Below are 27768 nucleotides of genomic sequence, written 5' to 3'. Positions count from 1 at the left end.
GCTTGGGACATGCTGTCGGAGTCCGTTCAGCCAACGGGGTTTTCAGCGCATCGCGCCGACAGGAACAAACATCTCTCTGGTAAGAAGAAGGGCGGGGTGTATGTTTCATGATTAGCGACTCATGGTGTAATTGTAACAACATACTTGAACTCAAGTCCGTTTGTTCATCTGACCTAGAATTCCTCACAATCAAATGCTGACCGTATTATCTCCCAAGAGAACTCAGTTATCGCCACTGCCATATATATATCCCCCGCAAGCGGATACCAAGACGGCCCTCAAGGAACTTCACTGGACTTTATGCAAACTGGGAACCATATATCCTGAGGCTGCATTTATTGTAGCTGGGGATTTTAACAAAGCTCATTTGAGAACAAGGCAACCTAAAAATCTATCAGCATATGGATTGCAGAACACGAGCGAGTAACATGCTCGACCGCAATGCATACAAGGCCCTCCCCCTCCCTCCTTTTGGCAAATCTGACCATGACTCAATCTTGTTGCTCCCCTCCTATAGGCAGAAACAAAAACAGGAAGTGCCCGTGTTTAGGTCTCGTTGGTCTGACCAATCGGATTCCACGCTTCATGGTTGCTTCAATCACGCGAACTAGGATATGTTTCGAGTAGCCTCAGACAATAACATTGACGTATATGCTGACTCGGTGAGCGGGTCTATAAAGATGTGTATAGGAGATGTACCCACTGTGACTATTAAATTGTGGGCCCTCGGAGTGTGGTGTCAGGGAAAAATAACCTCACACTCAACGTCAACAAAACTAAGGAGATGATTGTGGACTTCAGGAAACAGCAGAGGGAACACCCCCCTATCCACATCGATGGACCAGTAGTGGAGAGGGTAGTAAGTTTTAAGTTCCTCGGCATACACATCACAGACAAACTGAATTGGTCCACTCACACAGACAGCATCGTGAAGAAGGCGCAGCAGCGCCTCTTCAACCTCAGGAGGCTGAAGAAATGTGGCTTGTCACCAAAATCACTCACAAACTATTACAGATGCACAATCTAGAGCATCCTGTCAGGCTGTATCACCACCTGGTACGGCAACTGCTCCACCCACAACCGTAAGGCTCTCCAGAGGGTAGTGAGGTCTGCACAACGCATCACCGGGGGCAAACTACCTGCCCTCCAGGACACCTACACCACCCCTATTGTTACAGGAAGGCCATAAAGATCATCAAGGACAACAACCACCCGAGCCACTGCCTGTTCACCCCGCTATCATCCAGAAGGCGAGGTCAGTACAGGTGCATCAAAGCTGGGACCGAGAGACTGAAAAACAGCTTCTATCTCAAGGCCATCAGACTGTTAAACAGCCACCACTAACATTGAGTGGCTGCTGCCAACACACTGACTCAACTCCAGCCACTTTAATAATGGGAATTGATGGGAAATGATGTAAAATATATCACTAGCCACTTTAAACAATGCTACCTAATATGTTTACATACCCTACATTATTCATCTCATATGTATACGTATATACTGTACTCTATATCCTCTACTGCATCCTTATGTAATACATGTATCACTAGCCACTTTAACTATGCCACTTTGTTTACATACTCATCTCATATGTATATACTGTACTCGATACCATCTACTGTATCTTGCCTATGCTGCTCTGTACCATCACTCATTCATATATCTTTATGTACATATTCTTTATCCCCTTACACTGTGTATAAGACAGTAGTTTTGGAATTGTTATTTAGATTACTTGTTGGTTATTACTGCATTGTCGGAACTAGAAGCACAAGCATTTCGCTACACTTGCATTAACATCTGCTAACCATGTGTACATGACAAATACAATTTGATTTGGATTGATGGCAGCATTCGCGCAAAACTGAGAGCATGTACCACCGCATTTAATCATGGCAAGGTGACTGGAAACATGACTGAATACAAATAGTATAGTTATTCCCTCCGTAAGGCAATCAAACAAGCAAAGTGTCAGTATAGAGACAAAGTGGAGTAGCAATTCAAACGCGAGACGTGTATGTGGCAGGGTCTACAGACAATCACGGATTACAAAAAGAAAACCAGCCCCGTCGCGGGCATCGAAGTCTTACTCCCAGACAAATTAAACAACCTCTTTGCTCGCTTTGAGGACAAAACAGTGCCACCGACACGGCCCGCTACCAAAGACTGTAGGCTCTCCTTCTCCGTGGCCAACGTGAGTAAAACATTTAAACATGTTAACCCTCGCAAGGCTGCCAGCCCAGATACCATCCAAGCCACGTCCTCAGAGCATGCGCAGACCAGTTGGCTGGTGTGTTTACAGACATATTTAATCAAATCCTATCCCAGTCTGCTGTCCCCACATGCTTCAAGATGGCCACCATTGTTCCTGTTCCCAAGAAAGCTAAGGTAACGGAACACTTCTGTCATCATGAAGTGCTTTGAGAGACTAGTCAAGGATCATATCACCTCCACCCTGATACCCTAGACCCACTTAAATTTGCTTACAACACCAACAGGTCCACATATGATGCAATCGACATCATACTGCACACTGCCCTAACTCATCTGGACAAGAGGAATACCTATGTAAGAATATTGTTAATTGACTACAGCTCAGCATTCAACAACAACAGTACCCTCCAAACTCCTCATTAAGCTTGACCCTTAATGACCCCGCCCCGGTGCAACTGGGTCCTAGACTTCCTGACGGGCCACCACCAGGTGGTGAAGGTAGGAAACATCCCCACTCCGCTGATCCTCAACACTGCAGCCCCACAAGGGTGCGTTCTCAGCCCTCTTCCTGTGCCATGCACGCCTCCAACTCAATCATCACCTCCATTAGAGTGAAGAAATGTGGCTTGTCACCGAAAACCCTCACTAACTTTTACAGGTGTACAATTGAGAGCATCCTGTCTGGCTGTATCACCGCCTGGTACGGCAACTGCATCGCCCTCAATCGCAAGGCTCTCCAGAGGGTGGTGCGGTCTGCACAATGTATCACAGAGGGGCAAACTACCTGCCCTCCAGGACACCTACAACACCCAATGTCAAAGGAAGGACAAAAAAGATAATCAAGGACAACAACCACCCGAGCCACTGCCTGTTCACCCTGCTTCCATCCAGAAGGCGAGGTCAGTACAGGTGCATCAAAGCTGGGACAGAGAGTTTGAAAACTGTTAAACTGCCACCACTAACACAGAGAGACGGCTGCCAACCTACAGACTTGATATCATTGGCCACTTTAATAAATGGAACACCAGTCACTTTATAATGCCACTTTAATAATGTTTACATATCTCACATTACTCTTCTCATATGTATGTACTGTATACTGTATCCTTCACTATCTATTCTTTACTATCTATTGCATCTTAGCCTCTCTGTCACTGCTCATCTATATATTTTATACTTATATCCCGTTCCTTTATACTCATCTTTATACTAGTTCCTTTATACTCATCCTGTCTTTATACTCATGTTCCTTTATACTCATCCTTTATATCATCCGTTCCTTTATACTCATCCCGTTCCTTTATATATCCCGTTCCTTTATACTCATCCCGTTCCTTTACTAGATTGTGTGTATAAGGTGTTATTGTGGAATTTGTTATATATTACCTGTTAGATACTGTTGGATGTAGAAGTATAAGCATTTCACTACACTCACAATAACATCTACTAACCATGTGTATGTGACCAATAACATCTGCTAACCATGTGCATGTGACCAATAACATCTGCTAACCATGTGCATATGACCAATAACATCTGCTAAACATGTGTATGTGACCAATAACATCCGCTAACCATGTGTATGTGACCAATAACATCTGCTAACCATGTGTATGTGACCAATAACATCTGCTAACCATGTGTATGTGACCAATAACATCTGCTAACCATGTGTATGTGACCAATAACATCTGCTAACCATGTGTATGTGACCAATAACATCTGCTAACCATGTGAGCAATAACATCTGCAAACCATGTGACCAATAACATCTGCTAACCATGTGAGCAATAACATCTGCTAACCATGTGACCAATAACATCTGCTAACCATGTGTATGTGACCAATAACATCTGCTAACCATGTGAGCAATAACATCTGCAAACCATGTGACCAATAACATCTGCTAACCATGTGACCAATAACATCTGCTAACCATGTGTATGTGACCAATAAATTGCCCTTGCATCCATTAGCTCTATGTATTTTAATGGTCATATTTCTCCTTCAGCTTTTTCCCAAAACAGTTGCAGGGTAGTAACTTTGTTATTGTTTAAAAATGCAGATTGCCCCTTTTTAACTGAACACCTCCATACGTTGTTGTTTGCTTGTCTGGTTGGTTGGAAAACCAGACTTATCGAAGCATGTTAACAAATCTAGTTTCAGTTTTTCACGTTTCAGCTGTTCCTCATCACGTTTCTTCTCCTCCCCTCCAGCACATCCACCCTCGCCCCAAGAAGCCCCAGAGTTTACGGATCTACGAGTCCCACGTGGGCATCGCCTCACCTGACCCTAAAGTCGCCTCCTACACCAACTTCACAACCAATGTCCTGCCTCGAATAAAAGACTTGGGTAAGAGATTACATACCTGGGCAACAGATCAAATCAAATGTATTTATATAGCCCTTCGTACATCAGCTGATATCTCAAAGTGCTCTACAGAAACCCAGCCTAAAACCCCAAACAACAAGCAATGCAGGTGTAGAAGCACGGTGGCTAGGAAAAACTCCCTAGAAAAACTCCCCAAAACCTAGGAAGAAATCAAGAGAGGAACCAGGCTATGTGGGGTGGCCAGTCCTCTTCTGGCTGTGCCGGGTGGAGATTATAACAGAACAAGATGTTCAAATGTTCATAAATGACCAGCATGGTCGAATAATAATAAGGCAGAACAGTTGAAACTGGAGCAGGAGCACGGTCAGGTGGACTGGGGACAGCAAGGAGTCATCATGTCAGGTACTCCTGGGGCACGGTCCTAGGGCTCAGGTCCTCAGAGAGAGAGAAAGAAAGAGAGAATTAGAGAACGCAAACTTAGATTCACACAGGACACCGAATAGGACAGGAGAAGTACTCCAGATATAACAAACTGACCCTAGCCCCGACACATAAACTACTGCAGCATAAATACTGGAGGCTGAGATAGGAGGGGTCAGGAGACACTGTGGCCCCATCCGAGGACACCCCAGACAGGGCCAAAAAGGAAGGATATAACCCCACCCACTTTGCCAAAGCACAGCCCCCACACCACTAGAGGGATATCTTCAACCACCAACTTACCATCCTGAGACAAGGCTGAGTATAGCCCACAAAGATCTCCGCCATGGCACAACCCAAGGTGGGTGCCAACCCAGACAGGATGACCACATCAGTGAATCAACCCACTCAGGTGACGCACCCCTTCCAGGGAAGGCATGAGAGAGCCCCAGTAAGCCAGTGACTCAGCCCCTGTAATAGGGTTAGAGGCAGAGAATCCCAGTGGAAAGAGGGGAACCGGCCAGGCAGAGACAGCAAGGGCGGTTCGTTGCTCCAGAGCCTTTCCGTTCACCTTCATATGACCCACTGAAGAGATGAGTCTTCAGTAAAGACTTAAAGGTTGAGACCGAGTTTGCTTCTCTGACATGGGTAGGCCGACCGTTCCATAAAAATGGAGCTCTATAGGAGAAAGCCCTGCCTCCAGCTGTTTGCTTAGAAATTCTAGGGACAATTAGGAGGCCTGGGTCGTGTGTACGGCAGGACCAAATCAGAGAGATAGGTAGGAGCAAGCCCATGTAATGCTTTGTAGGTTAGCAGTAAAACCTTGAAATCAGCCCTTGCTTTGACAGGAAGCCAGTGTAGAGAGGCTAGTACTGGAGTAATATGATCACATTTTTTTGGTTCTAGTCAGGATTCAAGCAGCCGTATTTAGCACTAACTGAAGTTTATTTAGTGCTTTATCCGGGTAGCTGGAAAGTAGAGTATTGCAGTAGTCTAACCTAGAAGTGACAAAAGCATGGATTAATTTTTCTGCATCATTTTTGGACAGAAAGTTTCTGATTTTTGTAATGTTACGTAGATGGGAAAAAGTTGTCCTTGAAATGGTCTTGATATGTTCTTCAAAAGAGAGATCAGGGTCCAGAGTAACGCCGAGGTCCTTCAGTTTTATTTGAGATGACTGTACAACCATTAAGATTAATTGTCAGATTCAACAGAAGATCTCTTTGTTTCTTGGGACCAAGAACAAGCATCTCTGTTTTGTCCGAGTTTAAAAGTAGAAAGTTTGCAGCCATCCACTTCCTTATGTCTGAAACACATGCATCTAGCAAGGGCAATTTTGGGGCTTCACCATGTTTCATTGAAATGTACAGCTGTGTGTCATCCGCATAGCAGTGAAAGTTAACATTATGTTTTCGAATAACATCCCCAAGAGGTAAAATATATAGTGAAAACAATAGTGGTCCTAAAACGGAACCTTGAGGAACACCGAAATGTACAGTTGATTTGTCAGAGGACAAACCATTCACAGAGACAAACCGATATCTTTCCGACGGATAAGATCTAAACCAGGCCAGAACTTGTCCGTGTAGACCAATTTGGGTTTCCAATCTCTCCAAAAGAATGTGGTGATCGATGGTATCAAAAGCAGCACTAAGGTCTAGGAGCACGAGGACAGATGCAGAGCCTCGGTCTGATGCCATTACAATGTAATTTACCACCTTCACAGGTGCCGTCTCAGTGCTATGATCAGATCTACCTAGAACTAGGCAACATATCTCATCTATCTAGACCTGGGCAACAGATCACAGAGCTATCTAGACCTGGGCAACAGATCACAGAGCTATCTAGACCTGGGCAACAGATCACAGAGCTATCTAGACCTGGGCAACAGATCACAGAGCTATCTAGACCTGGGCAACAGATCACAGAGCTATCGAGACCTGGGCAACAGATCACAGAGCTATCGAGACCTGGGCAACAGATCACAGAGCTATCTAGACCTGGGCAACAGATCACAGAGCTATCTAGACCTGGGCCACAGATCACAGAGCTATTTTGACCTGGGCCACAGAGCTATCTAGACCTGGGCAACAGATCACAGAGCTATCTAGACCTGGGCAACAGATCACAGAGCTATCGAGACCTGGGCCACAGATCAGAGCTTTCTAGACCTGGGCCACAGATCAGAGCTATCTAGACCTGACCAACAGATTTTAGCGCTAGCTTAGTTTACTACAGGCACCTGAACCAAGGCTATAACCAAATAAGTAGAATAACTATTCCCTATAGCTACCCATCATCACAGAACCGTTCACTTCAATGGGAAACCCGTTGTAGCAATTATATTCCTATGGTTATAATACATTTAGGCTGATGGCAGACCATCCCATATATAGTGCACTAGACTCTATCCCTATGGGCCCTGTTCAAAAAGAAGTACACTATATAGGGAATAGCATGTCATTTGGGATGCAGACGTCCTGTCCGAACACATGCATTTCCTTCCCCTGCTTCCAGCCTTTTAGCTACAGCAAATCGTTGAGCTGGTGTTTTGCTGTCTGCTACAGGTCTGATAAACACGAAAGTGCTAAAACATGGTTTCTCTTTCATCTAGTAGTGTGTGTAGGGCTGTAAAGGGGATGGTCAGTCCTGAACAGAGAAGCATCTCCTCATTTGTCTTTCTACCATCCAAGAGACTGTTATAAAGTACACAGATGTAAGCTTTGAAAGACTTGTGTGTACACTTCTAACAAGACTAGACTTTGTTTAAAGTTTAGAAACTCAACAGATGAAAAGGGGAGGAGAGAACAGGAACGGGTGTATGACGAGGGAGAGAAGCGAGGGTCGTAGAGCAGAGGGGGAGTGGAGAGGGTCGTAGAGCAGAGGGAGAGTGGAGAGGAGAGGGGAGTAGGGAAAGGGTGCATGACGAGGGAGAGAAGCGAGGGTCGTAGAGCAGAGGGGGAGTGGAGAGGAGAGGGGAAAGGGGAGGGAAGGAGAGGAGAGGGGGGAGAGAGGGTGGATGACGAGGGAGAGAAGCGAGGGTCGTAGAGCAGAGGGGGAGTGGATAGGGGAGGGAAGGAGAGGGGAAAGGGGAGGGAAGGAGAGGAGATGGGAAAGGGGAGGGAAGGAGAGGAGAGGTCATTCTCTGTCATTATGCTCCTCCATCAGAGTAGCAGTGGTCCTTGACCCTGCCTGGTGACCTGCTGTGCTACTGTCTGTCTATCCCAAACACGAGCCAGCGCTGTTCAAGGGCCTCTTCGGACCCAGCCGTGTGTGTGTGTGTGTGTGTGTGTGTGTGTGTGTGTGTGTGTGTGTGTGTGTGTGTGTGTGTGTGTGTGTGTGTGTGTGTGTGTGTGTGTGTGTGTGTGTGTGTGTGTGTGTGTGTGTGTGTGTGTGTGTGTGTGCACGTGGCAAGATGGCGCCGACCGACACGGTTTCCCTGCTTCTAGACAACTTTGCAGAATTATTATTATTTTTTAAAAACGTTATTTGCTGAGAACATTTCTTGTATTATTACCTACAACCAGAAATAACTTCTGGATATTAGATCGAAAATCAACATAACCTGGATTCTTTTGTTTGATCTTCCTGCTCTCATTATCCCTGGGCTGCACCAAAATGCTGGAGAAGCGGTAGAAGGAGTAGGGCCCTAGTCAATGTCAGGAGGCGTGCATACCATCCACCGCTTCAGAGTATATTACTCACTAACGTTCAGTCCCTGGACTAATAAGTAGACAAGCTCAGGGCGAGGATCTCCTTCCAGAGAGAGATCAGGGTCTGTAACATACACTGACTTTTTTGGGCTCTCTCTGGATATATATTCTCCCCATCCATTGGACAGGAAGAACGAGCATTTGTGATTAATAACTCATGGTGTGATTGTAGTAACAGGAACTTAAGACTCTTTGTTTTATCCCCATCTGGAATACCTCAACATCACATACCCGACTGCATTATCGTGGCTAGGAAATCTGAGAAACACAACTGGAAACCATCTCCAGTGCTACACGTGCAACACGGACCCTGGATCGTTGCTAACTCCCTTCCAGGACCGCTACAATGCCTTACCTCATCCTCCATTCCACCTATAGGAAGAAAGCTATAAAAGCTCCCATGGTAAGGACTGTTCAACATTGGTCTGACGAATAAGACTTTATGCTTCAGGATGGTTTTGATCACGCAAACTGTCAAAATGAAGTGTGAAAAAAAATACATTTTGCATTGTGCAAGGGGACTGGGAACACGAAAATGTATAATCAGACCAGCTACGACCTCCATAAGGCAATCAAGGAGGCAAAACAACAGTACAGGGACAAAGTTTAGTCACAATTCAACAGATTATAAACATATGTGGCAGAAACTCCTCACTGTTTTATAAAGGAAAAGCCATGTCGCGGACAGCGATGCCTCGCTCCGGGATGAGCTAAACACCTTTGCATGCTTTGAGGAAAATTAACATTGAGCCACCGACGTGGGCCCCTGCTGTTCATGAAGACTTTGTGCTCCCGTTCTGTGGCCGACGTGAGTACGTTATTTTAAGTCTGCCGGCCCAGACGGCATCCCAAGCCGTGTCCTCAGAGCATGTGCAGACCAGCTGGCTGGAGTGTTTACGGACATATTCAAACTCTCCATATCCCAGTCTGTTGTCCACACTTGCTTCAAGATGTCCACCATTGTTCCTGTACCCAAGAAAGCGACGGTAACTAAATTACTATCGCACAGTAGCAATTGACTTCTGTCATTATGAAGTGCTTTGAGAGACCAGTCAAGGATCATATCACCTCCACCCTACCTGACACCCTAGACCCACTGCAATTTGCTTACCGCCTCAATAGATCCACAGACGATGCAATCACCTTTGCACTGAACACTGCCCTATGTACGAATGCTGTTCATTGACTACAGCTCAGTCTTCAACACCAGAGTGCTCATCACTAAGCTTAGGGCCCTGGTTCTGAAACCCTCCTTGTGCAACTGGGTCCTGGACTTCCTGACGGGCCGACCCCAAGTAGTTAAGGTAAGGAACAACACTTCTGCCACACTGATCCTCAACACAGGGGTCCCACAAGGGTGCGTGGTCAGCTCCCACCTGTATACTCCCTGTTGACCCATGACTGCGTGCCCACACACTTCTCCAATTCAATCAAGTTTGCTGACGACACAACAGTATTAGGCCTGATTACCAACAAATAAAGACGGCCTGCAAAAAGGAGGTGAGAGCCCTGGTAGTGTGGTGCCAGGAAAATAACCTCTCCCTCAACATCAACAAAACAAATGAGCTGATCATGGACTACAGGAGACAGCAGCGAAAGCGCGCCCCATCCACATAGACGGCACCGAGAGTGAAGTTCCTCGGCGTCACTGACGACCAGAAATGGTCCCTTCACACAGACAGCATGGTGAAGAAGGCACAACACAGCCTCTTCAATCTCAGGATGAAGAAGAAGTTCAGATTGGCCCAGTTAGACCCTCCTATCTCTCTCTCTCTATATATATATATATATATATAATATATATATATATATATATATATAATATATATATATATATATATAATAGTATATATATGATATTCCTGTCTCTGACATTGATTTTTCTGGATTATGTGTGTGTATTTTTTATTGCTAGGTATTACTGCACTGTTGGAACAAACAAAAAAAAGTATCATCTTGCTACACCTGCGATAACATCTGCAAATATCTGTACGAGATCAATAAAATGTGATTTGTGTGTATGGGAACCCTAGCCAGACTGTCAGGTTGCTGCAGAACAAAGCCACCTCTGCAGTCAACATCCTGTTTGCAGTCTTCTGCCAGATCCATCCAGACACCTGAAGTGGTCATTACCACTGAACAGAGAAGGGGGATGGGGATGTGGGGGGATGGGGGGGGTGTAGTGCTCAGACCAGTGTCCCAAACAACACCCTATTCCCTATTTTGTTCATTATGTTTGACCAGATTCCTATGTGCCCTGGTCAAAGGCTGTGCACTACAAAAAGGGAGAATGGGGTTCTGTTTGGGAAACGGGTCTGGACTCAGCTGGCTGTCTGTCTGCTTCCTTCTGATGTCCCTCTGAACCATTCATCACTATTAACACCAGTCTCTGGTTCCCCCTGTGTCCTGCGTATACACACACACACACACACACACACACACACACACACACACACACACACACACGCACACACACACCTACCTGGATACATCAAATCACAGATCTGCTGGAGATTCTTGATCTGCTTTACTCAATGTTTTATTAGATATAACATGAAACACTGAATAGAGTCCTAGACTATTAATAGTTTGTCTACTTGAGAACGTAGTGATTTTCACCACATTTACTTCGATTGTAATGTGATGGTTGTCTCGCTCTCTGTAGTACTACTGGAAGTGTTATTTAAATACCAGTTGAATAAAGACGTGCCAAACTGAGCTCCTCCTCTGTGTCCCAGAGGTCCTACATAATTTTAAAGGCTTCATCCCAACCGGCACTCTAGTCCCTAATATAGTGCATTAATCTCTGACCAGAGCCCATTAACAAGCCCATAGGGCTCTATGTAGGCAAGAAGGTGACATTTTTTTGGGACGCTACTTTACTGTAATTCTTCTGCATTTCAAGTAGGATCTGCGCTATTGACGGTATTAAATCGGGCAGATATTGCTGCTGTGGAGTGCCTCTGATATGGACGACGTCTCCTCCTCGGCTTACCGTTTCCTTGTCCGTCCTTTTTGGATTGGGAGGGGAAGCACACAGCACTCTTTCTGCCGATGCAAATTCACTCAAGTGCGTCCCACATTGCAACATATCCTCTACGTAAGTGCACTTCTTTGAACCACTACTTCCATTGGTCTTGATCAAAAGAAGTGCACTACGTAGGGAATATGGTGTCATTTGGGGATGTAGTCGATCTGACGAAGAACCAACCATCCCCTGCCTCACCGGTACCCACACCCCCATCCCCCCACACCCATTCCCTGCCTCACCGGTACCCACACCCCCCCACACCCATCCCCTGCCGGTACCCACACCCCCCACCCCCCACACCCATCCCCTGCCTCACCGGTACCCACACCCCCCCACACCCATCCCCTGCCGGTACCCACACCCCCCCCACCCCCACCCCCCACACCCATCCCCTGCCTCACCGGTACCCACACCCCCCACCCCCTCACACCCATCCCCTGCCTCACCGGTACCCACACCCCCACGCCCCCACACCCATCCCCTGCCTCACCGGTATCCACACCCCCCACGCCCCCACACCCATCCCCTGCCTCACCGGTACCCACACCCCCCACCCCCCACACCCATCCCCTGCCTCACTGGTACCCACACCCCCACGCCCCCACACCCATCTCCTGCCTCACCGGTACCCACCCCCCACACCCATCCCCTGCCTCACCGGTACCCACACCCCCACCCCCACACCAATCCCCTACCTCACCGGTACCCACACCCCCCACCCCCCACACCCATCCCCTGCCTCGCCGGTACCCACACCCCCACCCCCCCACACCCATCCCCTGCCTTCACCGGTACCCACCCCCCTCACCCCCACCCCCCACACCCATCCCCTGCCTCACCGGTACCCACACCCATCCCCTGCCTCAGCTCATTTCCAGAGAGAGAGAGAGACTGAAAAGGAAACTTCCTCTCACCCCTCCGTTCTGTCACACCTCGTCAGAAGCCAATGTTTTTCCTCTCGTCTGAAAGAATCCGAGACGAGAGTTATTTATTTATATAGCTTTATCTCAAAACAACTATAACAAGCACAGAGCCTTCCTGTGGAGCAAGAGCCTACTGTTAAAAGGCCTGTCAGAGCTGCTCGAGTGAGGTTGGCGTTTCCCCCATGGCCACAGCATGTCTGGAGCACCTGAGGTTGGTGTTTCCCCATGGTCACAGCTTGTCTGGAGGAAAGTGTCAACAACAAAGACCAGTGTCTCACATTTAATGAAATATTTGTGGGAGCGCGCACTTGTCAAGCCTCGTATTTGGAAAATAAACACGACGATGAGGGAAGCCGGCAGAAGTGACAATTGTTGTGCTATCAATTGTGCGTCCCAAATGCGATTCTGTAGTGCACTGGATCATGGTCTAAAGTAGTGCACTAAATAGGGAATAGGATGCCATGTAGGATTCTGTCCATGTGCCCGAAGTTCCAGCGGGTGATAATGTTGTAAATAAAGTTTTTATTTATACAGTTGAAGTGGGAAGTTTACAGAGTCATTAACACTAGTTTACATCCACTTAGGTTGGAGTCATTAACACTAGTTTACATACACTTAGGTTGGAGTCATTAAAACTAGTTTACATACACTTAGGTTGGAGTCATTAAAACTAGTTTACATACACTTAGGTTGGAGTCATTAACACTAGTTTACATACACTTAGGTTGGAGTCATACACTTAGGTTGGAGTCATTAACTAGTTTACATACACTTAGGTTGGAGTCATTAAAACTAGTTTACATACACTTAGGTTGGAGTCATTAAAACTAGTTTACATACACTGAGGTTGGAGTCATTAACACTAGTTTACATCCACTTAGGTTGGAGTCATTAAAACTAGTTTACATACACTGAGGTTGGAGTCATTAACTAGTTTACATACACTTAGGTTGGAGTCAGTAAAACTAGTTTACATACACTTAGGTTGGAGTCATGAAAACTAGTTTTTCAACCCCTCCACACATTTCTTGTTATCTTTTTGGTGACTGGGGGGCAGTATTGAGTAGCTTGGATGAATAAGGTGCCCAGAGTAAACTACCTGCTACTCAGCCATAAAAGCTAGAATATGCATATCATTTATATATGTGGATAGAAAACACTCTGAAGTTTCTAAAACTGTTTGAACGATGTCTGTGAGTATAACAGAACTCATATGACAGGCGAAAACCTGAGAAAGAATCCAACCAGGAAGTCGGAAATTTGAGGTTTGTAGTTTTTCAACTCATTGCCATTCCAATATACAGTGTCTATGGGGTCATTTTAAAGAAGAAGTTACAGGTCTGTGAATGGTCTGTGCAAATAAATTCATAAAAAATCCTACAATGTGATTTTCTGGATTTTGTTTTTCTCATTTTGTCTGTCATAGTTGAAGTGTACCTATGATGAAAATTACAGGCCTCATCTTTTTAAGTGGGAGAACTTGCACAATTCGTGGTTGACTAAATACTTTTTTGCCCCACTGTGTGTGTGTATATATATATATATATATATATGTGTGTATGTATGTATATGTGTGTATATATATATATATATATATATATATTGCACGTATGTATGTATGTATGTAATGTGACTAGAACGTTAGTGGTCTTAGTACAGAGCCTTGAGGAACACAAATTTACCTTAGATTTGTCTGAGAAATGTCCATTTTGGTCATCACTATAACCGTCAATAGCAAGCACGTCAGAAATTAATGCTGGAGAATAATTGTGTGTTTACCTCTGAGTAAAACACTAGGTTTGCACATCTACAGATTCTAACAGACACCGTTCTCAGATCTAACATGAGACAGAACATTGTACCGAATAAACAAATAAATACGAGTTAAATGGGTTTCCATCGCATTTTCAACTCTAAAATGTTTTTATGTTTATATAGCGAATGTACCCACTCTGGTCTTGGTATGTCTGCTCTAGCTTGCAGATACTGTGCAGAGATTATTATGGACAAAGAGTGAGATTATTATGGACAAAGATTGTTTTTTATTTGTCAAACGGCAGCCAATCAGCATCGGTCGTCATGTCACCAGAATATGACCCTCCATATCTATTGAAAAGGAGCATCGAGATCGCTGTCCACATTCGCCACCCTGTGAAGTTTGTCGTGGAAATTTCCTCTATTTACCAAATCATGGGAGCAAACCACACACACACAAGTCAGAGTTAGTTATCAAAGTCCATCTTTAATTATATGAGCTTTATCACAACCCTGTGACTCTCAGGTAATTCAGTGTCTCTCAATGAATTCTCTGAGAGCCCCTTCTGCATTGCAATAGCCTTTTGACTTTCAACAGTTCAGTATCTCTAATGAAAAGTTGAGAGTCCCCAACATAATGGCAAATGGGTTCCTTTATAGCAAAGATCCACCCCCTCCTAGACGACATGACAAAACACAGGTCTTAGGAACTTACACAAAGAAAGACTTTACTTCAGAGAGGAATATCCCCAAAGAAGACAGAGTTGGCTATAAATGATCGTTCAGTTTGGTCTCCTAAACAAAGCTCTTATCTCGTCATTGGTACAAAATGGTACCAAGACATTACCCCCACCCTATGATATATATCAAATTGTCATTTAGATAGAACCAATTCTAAATACAACCAATCCTGGACAAACTCACAGAGACACACTGACTGGCACACAGACATTGTGGAGCAAAAGATATGTTTACACATGATGACACTTTGACCTCTCCCCTCTCTGCGGCCCCTGCAACTTAGTCTTGACATAGAACAGATAACTGCAACCTCGCCACAGTATTATAGAAAAATACCATTCTGATGAGAAGTAATTTATAAACACATGATGAATATAACACATTTTACCTATGTTACCAACAAATTCCGATTATTCCCTAACAAGTTCATCAATTATTTTCATCTGCAGCCTAATAAACGGCACGTTCTCCCGAGTCATCATAGTGAGAGGACCACACAACATATCGCTCAACTCCGTTTACTTCCGATATGACGGTTTTTGTCATTATAATTACGCATCGAGGCGTTTCCTCCTCCATTTCTCACATTCATTTTAGCAACACAAAAAGATCAGGCCTGTCGTGACGACGGATTTTTTATTTTTTATCCAACATGTACTTTACTCACCAAAAAAAAAAGATTGAAACCTGTTCTGTTTGTCACACACATTTGTTCAAATAATTTTCTCTGTTTTCTGTCTTTTCATTAGATTTAAAAAAAAAAAACCTAATAATTGGTTGATTTTTCTTTTCAGGGTACAACTGTATTCAGCTGATGGCTGTCATGGAGCATGCATACTATGCCAGCTTTGGTTATCAAGTCACAAGCTTCTTTGCTGCATCCAGGTACAACATTTATATTTTATTAACATACACTGCTCAAAAAAATAAAGGGAACACCTAAACAACACAATGTAACTCCAAGTCAATCACACTTCTGTGGAATCAAACTGTCCACATTCATTCAGATCTAGGATGTGTTATTTTAGTGTTCCCTTTATTTTTTTGAGCAATGTCGTTCTGAGTTTGTCACAACAGCAGAGCTAAGTGACATCATGTAGACTAGTTTGATATTTCATGTGTATACCAGGGGTCACTATGATAGTGTGTAGTAGGGGGCTGATACTATGATAGTATTTAGTAGGGGACTGATACTATGATAGTATTTAGTAGGGGACTGATACTATGATAGTGTTGTAGTATTTAGTAGGGGACTGATACTATGATAGTGTTGTAGTATTTAGTAGGGGACTGATACTATGATAGTGTCGTAGTATTTAGTAGGGGACTGATACTATGATAGTATTTAGTAGGGGACTGATACTATGATAGTATTTAGTAGGGGACTGATACTATGATAGTATTTAGTAGGGGACTGATACTATGATAGTATTTAGTAGGGGACTGATACTATGATAGTGTTGTAGTATTTAGTAGGGGACTGATACTATGTTAGTATTTAGTAGGGGACTGCTACTATGATAGTGTTGTAGTATTTAGTAGGGGACTGATACTATGATAGTGTTGTAGTATTTAGTAGGGGACTGATACTATGATAGTGTTGTAGTATTTAGTAGGGGACTGATACTATGTTAGTATTTAGTAGGGGACTGATACTATGATAGTGTTGTAGTATTTAGTAGGGGACTGATACTATGATAGTGTTGTAGTATTTAGTAGGGGACTGATACTATGATAGTATTTAGTAGGGGACTGATACTATGATAGTATTTAGTAGGGGACTGATACTATGATAGTATTTAGTAGGGGACTGATACTATGATAGTATTTAGTAGGGGACTGATACTATGATAGTATTTAGTAGGGGACTGATACTATGATAGTATCAGTCCCCTACTAAATACTATCATAGTATCAGTCCCCTACTAAATACTATGATAGTATTTAGTAGGGGACTGATACTATGATAGTATTTAGTAGGGGACTGATACTATGATAGTATTTAGTAGGGGACTGATACTATGATAGTATTTAGTAGGGGACTGATACTATGATAGTATTTAGTAGGGGACTGATACTATGATAGTATTTAGTAGGGGACTGATACTATGATAGTATTTAGTAGGGGACTGATACTATGATAGTATTTAGTAGGGGACTGATACTATGATAGTATTTAGTAGGGGACTGATACTATGATAGTATTTAGTAGGGGACTGATACTATGATAGTATTTAGTAGGGGACTGATACTATGATAGTATTTAGTAGGGGACTGATACTATGATAGTGTTGTTGTATTTAGTAGGGGACTGATACTATGATAGTATTTAGTAGGGGACTGATACTATGATAGTATTTAGTAGGGGACTGATACTATGATAGTATTTAGTAGGGGACTGATACTATGATAGTATTTAGTAGGGGACTGATACTATGATAGTATTTAGTAGGGGACTGATACTATGTTAGTATTTAGTAGGGGACTGATACTATGTTAGTATTTAGTAGGGGACTGATACTATGATAGTATTTAGTAGGGGACTGATACTATGTTAGTATTTAGTAGGGGACTGATACTATGATAGTATTTAGTAGGGGACTGATACTATGATAGTATTTAGTAGGGGACTATTACTATGATAGTATTTAGTAGGGGACTGATACTATGATAGTATTTAGTAGGGGACTGATACTATGATAGTATTTAGTAGGGGACTGATACTATGTTAGTATTTAGTAGGGGACTGATACTATGTTAGTATTTAGTAGGGGACTGATACTATGATAGTATTTAGTAGGGGACTATTACTATGTTAGTATTTAGTAGGGGACTGATACTATGATAGTGTGTAGTAGGGGACTGATACTATGTTAGTATTTAGTAGGGGACTGATACTATGATAGTATTTAGTAGGGGACTGATACTATGATAGTATTTAGTAGGGGACTGATACTATGATAGTATTTAGTAGGGGACTATTACTATGATAGTATTTAGTAGGGGACTGATACTATGATAGTGTTGTTGTATTTAGTAGGGGACTGATACTATGATAGTGTTGTAGTATTTAGTAGGGGGCTATTACTATGATAGTATTTAGTAGGGGACTGATACTATGATAGCTGGAAAGACAGATGGGATGTCAGAGGGACACATTACACGGGCAGTATGTGTGTGTGTGTCTCTAGTCATAGTCTCTGTCGTCTGTGTGGTCTCTGCAGTCATAGTCTCTGTAGTCTGTGTGGTCTCTGCAGTCATAGTCTCTATAGTCATAGTCTCTTTGGTCTCTGTAGTCAGTTTGTGGTCTCTATAGTCAGTTTGTGGTGTCTGTGGTCAGTCTGTAGTCTCTGTAGTCACAGTTTGTGGTCTCTGTAGTCACAGTTTGTGGTCTCTGTAGTCACAGTTTTTGGTCTCTGTAGTCACAGTTTTTGGTCTCTGTAGTCATAGTCTGTGGTCTCTGTAGTCATAGTCTGTGGTCTCTGTAGTCATAGTCTGTGGTCTCTGTAGTCATAGTCTGTGGTCTCTGTAGTCTGTGTGATCTCTAGTCAGTCTGTGGTCTCTGTAGTCAGTAGTCTCTAGTCATAGTCTCTTTGGTCTCTGTAGTCACAGCCTGTGGTCTCTGTGGTCAGCCTGTGGTCTCTGTAGTCACAGTATGTGGTCTCTGTAGTCAGTCTGTGGTCTCTGTAGTCAGTATGTGGTCTCTGTAGTCAGTCTGTGGTCTCTAGTCAGTCTGTGGTCTCTAGTCAGTCTGTGGTCTCTAGTCAGTCTGTGGTCTCTAGTCAGTCTGTGGTCTCTAGTCAGTCTGTGGTCTCTAGTCAGTCTGTGGTCTCTAGTCAGTCTGTGGTCTCTAGTCAGTCTGTGGTCTCTAGTCAGTCTGTGGTCTCTAGTCAGTCTGTGGTCTCTAGTCAGTCTGTGCTCTCTGTAGTCTGTCTGTGCTCTCTGTAGTCTGTCTGTGCTCTCTGTAGTCTGTCTGTGCTCTCTGTAGTCTGTCTGTGCTCTCTGTAGTCTGTCTGTGCTCTCTGTAGTCTGTCTGTGCTCTCTGTAGTCTGTCTGTGCTCTCTGTAGTCTGTCTGTGCTCTCTGTAGTCTGTCTGTGCTCTCTGTAGTCTGTCTGTGCTCTCTGTAGTCTGTCTGTGCTCTCTGTAGTCTGTCTGTGCTCTCTGTAGTCTGTCTGTGCTCTCTGTAGTCTGTCTGTGCTCTCTGTAGTCTGTCTGTGCTCTCTGTAGTCTGTCTGTGCTCTCTGTAGTCTGTCTGTGGTCTCTGTAGTCTGTCGGTGGTCTCTGTAGTCAGTCGGTGGTCTCTGTAGTCTGTCGGTGGTCTCTGTAGTCTGTCGGTGGTCTCTGTAGTCTGTCGGTGGTCTCTGTAGTCTGTCGGTGGTCTCTGTAGTCTGTCTGTGGTCTCTGTAGTCTGTCGGTGGTCTCTGTAGTCAGTCGGTGGTCTCTAGTCATAGTCTCTTTGGTCTCTGTGGTCAGCCTGTGGTCACAGTCATAGTCTCTGTTGTCTGTGTGGTCTCTGTAGTCAGTCTTTGGTCTCTGTAGTCAGTCTGTGGTCTCTGTAGTCAGTCTGTGGTCTCTGTAGTCACAGTCTGTGGTCTCTATAGTCAGTATGTGGCCTCTGTGGTCAGCCTGTGGTCTCTGTGGTCAGCCTGTGGTCTCTGTAGTCAGCCTGTGGTCTCTGTAGTCAGCCTGTGGTCTCTGTAGTCAGCCTGTGGTCTCTGCAGTCAGCCTGTGGTCTCTGTAGTCAGCCTGTGGTCTCTGTAGTCAGCCTGTGGTCTCTGTAGTCAGCCTGTGGTCTCTGTAGTCAGCCTGTGGTCTCTGTAGTCAGCCTGTGGTCTCTGTGGTCAGCCTGTGGTCTCTGTGGTCAGCCTGTGGTCTCTGTGGTCAGCCTGTGGTCTCTGTAGTCAGTTTGTGGTCTCTGTAGTCATAGACTCTTTGGTCTTTGTTGTTGTAGTTTCTGTAGTCTCTGTTGTCTCTCTAGTCTGTGTGTCACATTCTGACCTTATTTCCTTTGTTTTGTCTTTGTTTTTTTGTATGGTCAGGGCGTTCTTTTTTCTATGATTTGGGATTTCTCTGTTTGGCCTGGTCTGGTTCTCAATCAGAGGCAGCTGTCAATCGTTGTCCCTGATTGAGAACCATACTTAGGCAGCCTGGTTGTCCCTGATTGAGAACCACACTTAGGCAGCCTGGTTGTCCCTGATTGAGAACCACACTTAGGCAGCCTGGTTGTCCCTGATTGAGAACCACACTTAGGCAGCCTGGTTGTCCCTGATTGAGAACCACACTTAGGCAGCCTGGTTGTCCCTGATTGAGAACCACACTTAGGCAGCCTGGTTGTCCCTGATTGAGAACCACACTTAGGCAGCCTGGTTGTCCCTGATTGAGAACCACACTTAGGCAGCCTGGTTGGCAGCCTAGGCAGGTTGTCCCTGATTGAGAACCACACTTAGGCAGCCTGGTTGTCCCTGATTGAGAACCACACTTAGGCAGCCTGGTTGTCCCTGATTGAGAACCACACTTAGGCAGCCTGGTTGTCCCTGATTGAGAACCACACTTAGGCAGCCTGGTTGTCCCTGATTGAGAACCACACTTAGGCAGCCTGGTTGTCCCTGATTGAGAACCACACTTAGGCAGCCTGGTTGTCCCTGATTGAGAACCACACTTAGGCAGCCTGGTTGTCCCTGATTGAGAACCACACTTAGGCAGCCTGGTTGTCCCTGATTGAGAACCACACTTAGGCAGCCTGGTTGTCCCTGATTGAGAACCACACTTAGGCAGCCTGGTTGTCAGCCTGATTGAGAACCACACTTAGGCAGCCTGGTTGTCCCTGATTGAGAACCACACTTAGGCAGCCTGGTTGTCCCTGATTGAGAACCACACTTAGGCAGCCTGGTTGTCCCTGATTGAGAACCACACTTAGGCAGCCTGGTTGTCCCTGATTGAGAACCACACTTAGGCAGCCTGGTTGTCCCTGATTGAGAACCACACTTAGGCAGCCTGGTTGTCCCTGATTGAGAACCACACTTAGGCAGCCTGGTTGTCCCTGATTGAGAACCACACTTAGGCAGCCTGGTTGTCCCTGATTGAGAACCACACTTAGGCAGCCTGGTTGTCCCTGATTGAGAACCACACTTAGGCAACCTGGTTGTCCCTGATTGAGAACCACACTTAGGCAGCCTGGTTGTCCCTGATTGAGAACCACACTTAGGCAGCCTGGTTGTCCCTGATTGAGAACCACACTTAGGCAGCCTGGTTGTCCCTGATTGAGAACCACACTTAGGCAGCCTGGTTGTCCCTGATTGAGAACCACACTTAGGCAGCCTGGTTGTCCCTGATTGAGAACCACACTTAGGCAACCTGGTTGTCCCTGATTGAGAACCACACTTAGGCAGCCTGGTTGTCCCTGATTGAGAACCACACTTAGGCAGCCTGGTTGTCCCTGATTGAGAACCACACTTAGGCAGCCTGGTTGTCCCTGATTGAGAACCACACTTAGGCAGCCTGGTTGTCCCTGATTGAGAACCACACTTAGGCAGCCTGGTTGTCCCTGATTGAGAACCACACTTAGGCAGCCTGGTTGTCCCTGATTGAGAACCACACTTAGGCAGCCTGGTTGTCCCTGATTGAGAACCACACTTAGGCAGCCTGGTTGTCCCTGATTGAGAACCACACTTAGGCAACCTGGTTGTCCCTGATTGAGAACCACACTTAGGCAGCCTGGTTGTCCCTGATTGAGAACCACACTTAGGCAGCCTGGTTGTCCCTGATTGAGAACCACACTTAGGCAGCCTGGTTGTCCCTGATTGAGAACCACACTTAGGCAGCCTGGTTGTCCCTGGTTGTCCCTGATTGAGAACCACACTTAGGCAGCCTGGTTGTCCCTGATTGAGAACCACACTTAGGCAACCTGGTTGTCCCTGATTGAGAACCACACTTAGGCAGCCTGGTTGTCCCTGATTGAGAACCACACTTAGGCAGCCTGGTTGTCCCTGATTGAGAACCACACTTAGGCAACCTGGTTGTCCCTGATTGAGAACCACACTTAGGCAGCCTGGTTGTCCCTGATTGAGAACCACACTTAGGCAGCCTGGTTGTCCCTGATTGAGAACCACACTTAGGCAGCCTGGTTGTCCCTGATTGAGAACCACACTTAGGCAGCCTGGTTGTCCCTGATTGAGAACCACACTTAGGCAGCCTGGTTGTCCCTGATTGAGAACCACACTTAGGCAACCTGGTTGTCCCTGATTGAGAACCACACTTAGGCAGCCTGGTTGTCCCTGATTGAGAACCACACTTAGGCAGCCTGGTTGTCCCTGATTGAGAACCACACTTAGGCAACCTGGTTGTCCCTGATTGAGAACCACACTTAGGCAGCCTGGTTGTCCCTGATTGAGAACCACACTTAGGCAGCCTGGTTGTCCCTGATTGAGAACCACACTTAGGCAGCCTGGTTGTCCCTGATTGAGAACCACACTTAGGCAGCCTGGTTGTCCCTGATTGAGAACCACACTTAGGCAGCCTGGTTGTCCCTGATTGAGAACCACACTTAGGCAGCCTGGTTGTCCCTGATTGAGAACCACACTTAGGCAGCCTGGTTGTCCCTGGTTGAGAACCACACTTAGGCAGCCTGGTTGTCCCTGATTGAGAACCACACTTAGGCAGCCTGGTTTCACCCTTTGAGTTGTGGGTTGATTATTGTCTGTTCTGTGTGTTTTTGTATTCACCGTTCAGGACTGTTTCGGTTTCGTTCTCGTTATTTTGTTTTGTGTTCACGATAATAAATGATCAATAAGGACTCTTGCCGCGCTGCGCGTTGGTCCTCCTCTTCTTCCACCAACAACGGTTCATTTATGATCAATGAGAATTGTTCATTTGTGTATTCAAAATGTGTTCCTGTTGTGTAGTGAGCTAGAATCATCTTTAGAGAAATATGAGCACATCATTCTGTGGTGCCTGTCATCATTTTACCTGCATTCCCTTGTGAGATTTAGATGTCTTTGGATACTGGTAATAGTAGCTACTCTGCACAAAATGATTAAGTACGATATTGACATATACTGTATGTGTGTGTATGCATGCGCCTGCGTGTATGTGTCTTTCTGTGCGTCTCTGTCTCTCTGAGTGACTCTATGGGCCTATCTCTGTCTCTGTCTCTGTCTCTGTCTCTGTCTCTGTCTCTGTCTCTGTCTCTGTCTCTGTCTCTGTCTCTGTCTCTGTCTATGTCTCTCTCTCTCTCTCTCTCTCTCTCTGTCTCTCTCTCTCTCTCTCGCTCTCTCGCTCTCGCTCTCTCGCTCTCGCTCTCGCTCTCGCTCTCTCTCCCATCATTAATGGACACCAGAGGCATTGAAGCAACTTTGTCTCTCTCTCTCTCTCTCTCTCTCTCTCTCTCTCTCTCTCTCTCTCTCTCTCTCTCTCTCTCTCCAGTCGTTACGGGACACCAGAGGAGTTGAAGCAGCTGATTGACACCGCCCACTCCCTGGACATCGTCGTCCTATTGGACGTGGTCCATAGCCACGCCTCCCAGAACACGGAGGATGGGCTGAACTCATTTGATGGCTCCGACTCCTGCTTCTTCCACTCCCCTCCGCGCGGGGAGCATGCTCTCTGGGGCAGCCGCCTCTTCAACTACTCCAGGTAGGCATATATCGAACTGTCTGTCTGTCAATCAATCAATCAATTGAATTACCCTAGGTCCTAAAGTGTATAACTACACCAAGTACTATTCACCAACACAGTTACTATTCAAGCACTGTTCAGCTACCTCAGGTCCTATACTGTCCTGACCATTAACAAACTCTATCCCAGATGTAGCCTGTCGCAGATGTAGCCTGTCGCAGATGTAGCCTGTCGCAAATGTAGCCTGTCGCAGATGTAGCCTGTCGCAGATGTAGCCTGTCGCAGATGTAGCCTGTCGCAGATGTAGCCTGTCGCAGATGTAGCCTGTCGCAGATGTAGCCTGTCGCAGATGTAGCCTGTCGCAGATGTAGCCTGTCGCAGATGTAGCCTGTCGCAGATGTAGCCTGTCGCAGATGTGGCCTTTGTGTATTTACTCATCTGCTGGAATGTAGAATGTTTATCTGTTTACTGGATATGTCCTTGTACAGTATGTTAATGTTGAATTCAAGTAATTAATGATATATTCATTCCAAACATAGTATGAAAACATGGTTATATAACACGCGGGAAGGTATTTTTTATAAGAAACAATACTGTATGTGGTGTTTAAAAACATGAACAATTAAAAGCTTTTAGTTAAAATAACACATTATACAATAACTGGCTAATGTACTGTACGTTAATCTACATAATGTGTATGTCACTGCAGAAACGAGACAACGACCTGCTGCAATGCAAGTCTGCGTTAAAAAAATAAATAAAAAATGAAGTTCTTGTCCCTGTATCCCAAATGGCACCCTATTCCCTAAACATTGCATTACTTTAACCAGAGCCCTGGTGGAAAGTAGTGAACTATGTAGGGAATAGGGTGCCGTGTGGGACGGAGCCCTCGTATGTATTCTATGATCCTTTCCTCACAGTAGGATGAATCACCCACTAGAGCTAGATGTTTTTAAATAATGTTGACTGGAGAAAATCAAACGCTATCAGATTATAAGAAGGGAATTTTTTAGCTAATTGGAGTAACCTTAATGTCAAGCCTGTCTACTAGACTCCTACACACAGTGGGTTGAATAGGCTCAGTTTATTAAATGAGTGTGGTTCTTATTTTATATAGGGTGCCTCGTAAATGGCACACTTTTCCCTCATAGGCCCTGGTCAAAACTAGTGCACTATAAAGGGAATAGGGTGCCATTTGGGACACGGAGATGTATTTCTCTGACTGTACTGTACCCTAGGCTAGATAGGAGTCGGAGCTAGCTCATATGGCAGGAGAGGAGTCGGAGCTAGCTCATATGGCAGGAGAGGAGTCGGAACTAGCTCATATGGCAGGAGAGGAGTCGGAGCCAGGGGCTTGTAGTAATGATCACCTTCCTCTAGTAGTAATGATCACCTTCCTCTAGTAGTAATGATCACCTTCCTCTAGTAGTAATGATCACCTTCCTCTAGTAGTAATGATCACCTTCCTCTAGTAGTAATGATCACCTTCCTCTAGTAGTAATGATCACCTTCCTCTAGTAGTAATGATCAGCTTCCTCTAGTAGTAATGATCACCTTCCTCTAGGAGCTGTAGTAATGATGACCTTCCTCTAGTAGTAATGATCACCTTCCTCTAGTAGTAATGATCACCTTCCTCTAGTAGTAATGATCACCTTCCTCTAGTAGTAATGATCACCTTCCTCTAGTAGTAATGATCACCTTCCTCTAGGAGCTGTAGTAATGATCACCTTCCTCTAGGAGCTGTAGTAATGATCACCTTCCTCTAGTAGTAATGATCACCTTCCTCTAGTAGTAATGATCACCTTCCTCTAGGAGCTGTAGTAATGATCACCTTCCTCTAGTAGTAATGATCACCTTCCTCTAGGAGCTGTAGTAATGATCACCTTCCTCTAGTAGTAATGATCACCTTCCTCTAGGAGCTGTAGTAATGATCACCTTCCTCTAGGAGCTGTAGTAATGATCACCTTCCTCTAGGAGCTGTAGTAATGATCACCTTCCTCTAGGAGCTGTAGTAATGATCACCTTCCTCTAGGAGCTGTAGTAATGATCACCTTCCTCTAGGAGCTGTAGTAATGATCACCTTCCTCTAGGAGCTGTAGTAATGATCACCTTCCTCTAGTAGTAACGATCACCTTCCTCTAGGAGCTGTAGTAATGAGCATCTTCCTCTAGTAGTAATGATCACCTTCCTCTAGTAGTAACGATCACCTTCCTCTAGGAGCTGTAGTAATAATCACCTTCCTCTAGTAGTAACGATCACCTTCCTCTAGGAGCTGTAGTAATGATCACCTTCCTCTAGGAGTTGTAGTAATGATCACCTTCCTCTAGGAGCTGTAGTAATGATGACCTTCCTCTAGTAGTAATGATCACCTTCCTCTAGGAGCTGTAGTAATGATCACCTTACTCTAGGAGCTGTAGTAATGATCACCTTCCTCTAGGAGCTGTAGTAATGATCACCTTCCTCTAGTAGTAATGATCACCTTCCTCTAGTAGTAATGATCACCTTCCTCTAGTAGTAATGATCACCTTCCTCTAGGAGCTGTAGTAATGATCACCTTCCTCTAGGAGCTGTAGTAATAATCACCTTCCTCTAGTAGTAATGATCACCGTCCTCTCGGAGCTGTAGTAATGATCACCGTCCTCTCGGAGCTGTAGTAATGATCACCTTCCTCTAGTAGTAATGATCACCTTCCTCTAGTAGTAATGATCACCTTCCTCTAGGAGCTGTAGTAATGATCACCTTCCTCTAGTAGTAATGATCACCTTCCTCTAGTAGTAATGATCACCTTCCTCTAGTAGTAATGATCACCTTCCTCTAGGAGCTGTAGTAATGATCACCTTCCTCTAGGAGCTGTAGTAATAATCACCTTCCTCTAGTAGTAACGATCACCTTCCTCTAGGAGCTGTAGTAATGATCACCTTCCTCTAGTAGTAATGATCACCTTCCTCTAGGAGCTGTAGTAATGATCACCTTCCTCTAGTAGTAATGATCACCTTCCTCTAGGAGCTGTAGTAATGATCACCTTCCTCTAGGAGCTGTAGTAATGATCACCTTCCTCTAGGAGCTGTAGTAATGATCACCTTCCTCTAGGAGCTGTAGTAATGATCACCTTCCTCTAGTAGTAACGATCACCTTCCTCTAGGAGCTGTAGTAATGATCACCTTCCTCTAGTAGTAATGATCACCTTCATCTAGGAGCTGTAGTAATGATCACCTTCCTCTAGTAGTAATGATCACCTTCCTCTAGTAGTAATGATCACCTTCCTCTAGGAGCTGTAGTAATGATCACCTTCCTCTAGGAGCTGTAGTAATGATCACCTTCCTCTAGGAGCTGTAGTAATGATCACCTTCCTCTAGTAGTAACGATCACCTTCCTCTAGTAGTAACGATCACCTTCCTCTATGAGCTGTAGTAATGATCACCTTCCTCTAGTAGTAATGATTACCTTCCTCTAGGAGCTGTAGTAATGATCACCTTCCTCTAGTAGTAATGATCACCTTCCTCTAGGAGCTGTAGTAATGATCACCTTCCTCTAGGAGCTGTAGTAATAATCACCTTCCTCTAGTAGTAATGATCACCTTCCTCTAGTAGTAATGATCACCTTCCTCTAGGAGCTGTAGTAATGATCACCTTCCTCTAGGAGCTGTAGTAATAATCACCTTCCTCTAGTAGTAACGATCACCTTCCTCTAGGAGCTGTAGTAATGATCACCTTCCTCTAGTAGTAATGATCACCTTCCTCTAGGAGCTGTAGTAATGATCACCTTCCTCTAGGAGCTGTAGTAATAATCACCTTCCTCTAGTAGTAACGATCACCTTCCTCTAGGAGCTGTAGTAATGATCACCTTCCTCTAGTAGTAATGATCACCTTCCTCTAGTAGTAATGATCACCTTCCTCTAGGAGCTGTAGTAATGATCACCTTCCTCTAGTAGTAATGATCACCTTCCTCTAGTAGTAATGATCACCTTCCTCTAGTAGTAATGATCACCTTCCTCTAGGAGCTGTAGTAATGATCACCTTCCTC

General features: G+C 44.9%; 1 protein-coding gene across 1 annotated transcript in view; it reads left to right on the top strand.

The window, feature by feature from the left end:
- Positions 1 to 27768, top strand: part of gbe1b (glucan (1,4-alpha-), branching enzyme 1b) — a 401340-nt gene that overhangs the window by 124926 nt on the left and 248646 nt on the right. The window contains exons 5-7 of the mRNA XM_052468704.1: positions 4434 to 4569; positions 15926 to 16016; positions 23554 to 23763. Coding sequence (XP_052324664.1) covers positions 4434 to 4569; positions 15926 to 16016; positions 23554 to 23763 — 437 coding nt within the window. The remainder of the gene's footprint in view (positions 1 to 4433; positions 4570 to 15925; positions 16017 to 23553; positions 23764 to 27768) is intronic.

The sequence above is a fragment of the Oncorhynchus keta genome, chromosome 18 (genome assembly GCF_023373465.1).
Source record: "Oncorhynchus keta strain PuntledgeMale-10-30-2019 chromosome 18, Oket_V2, whole genome shotgun sequence".
Lineage (NCBI taxonomy): Eukaryota > Metazoa > Chordata > Actinopteri > Salmoniformes > Salmonidae > Oncorhynchus > Oncorhynchus keta.
Note: the sequence above shows the minus strand (reverse complement) of the source record. Positions and strands in the feature narration are given on the sequence as shown.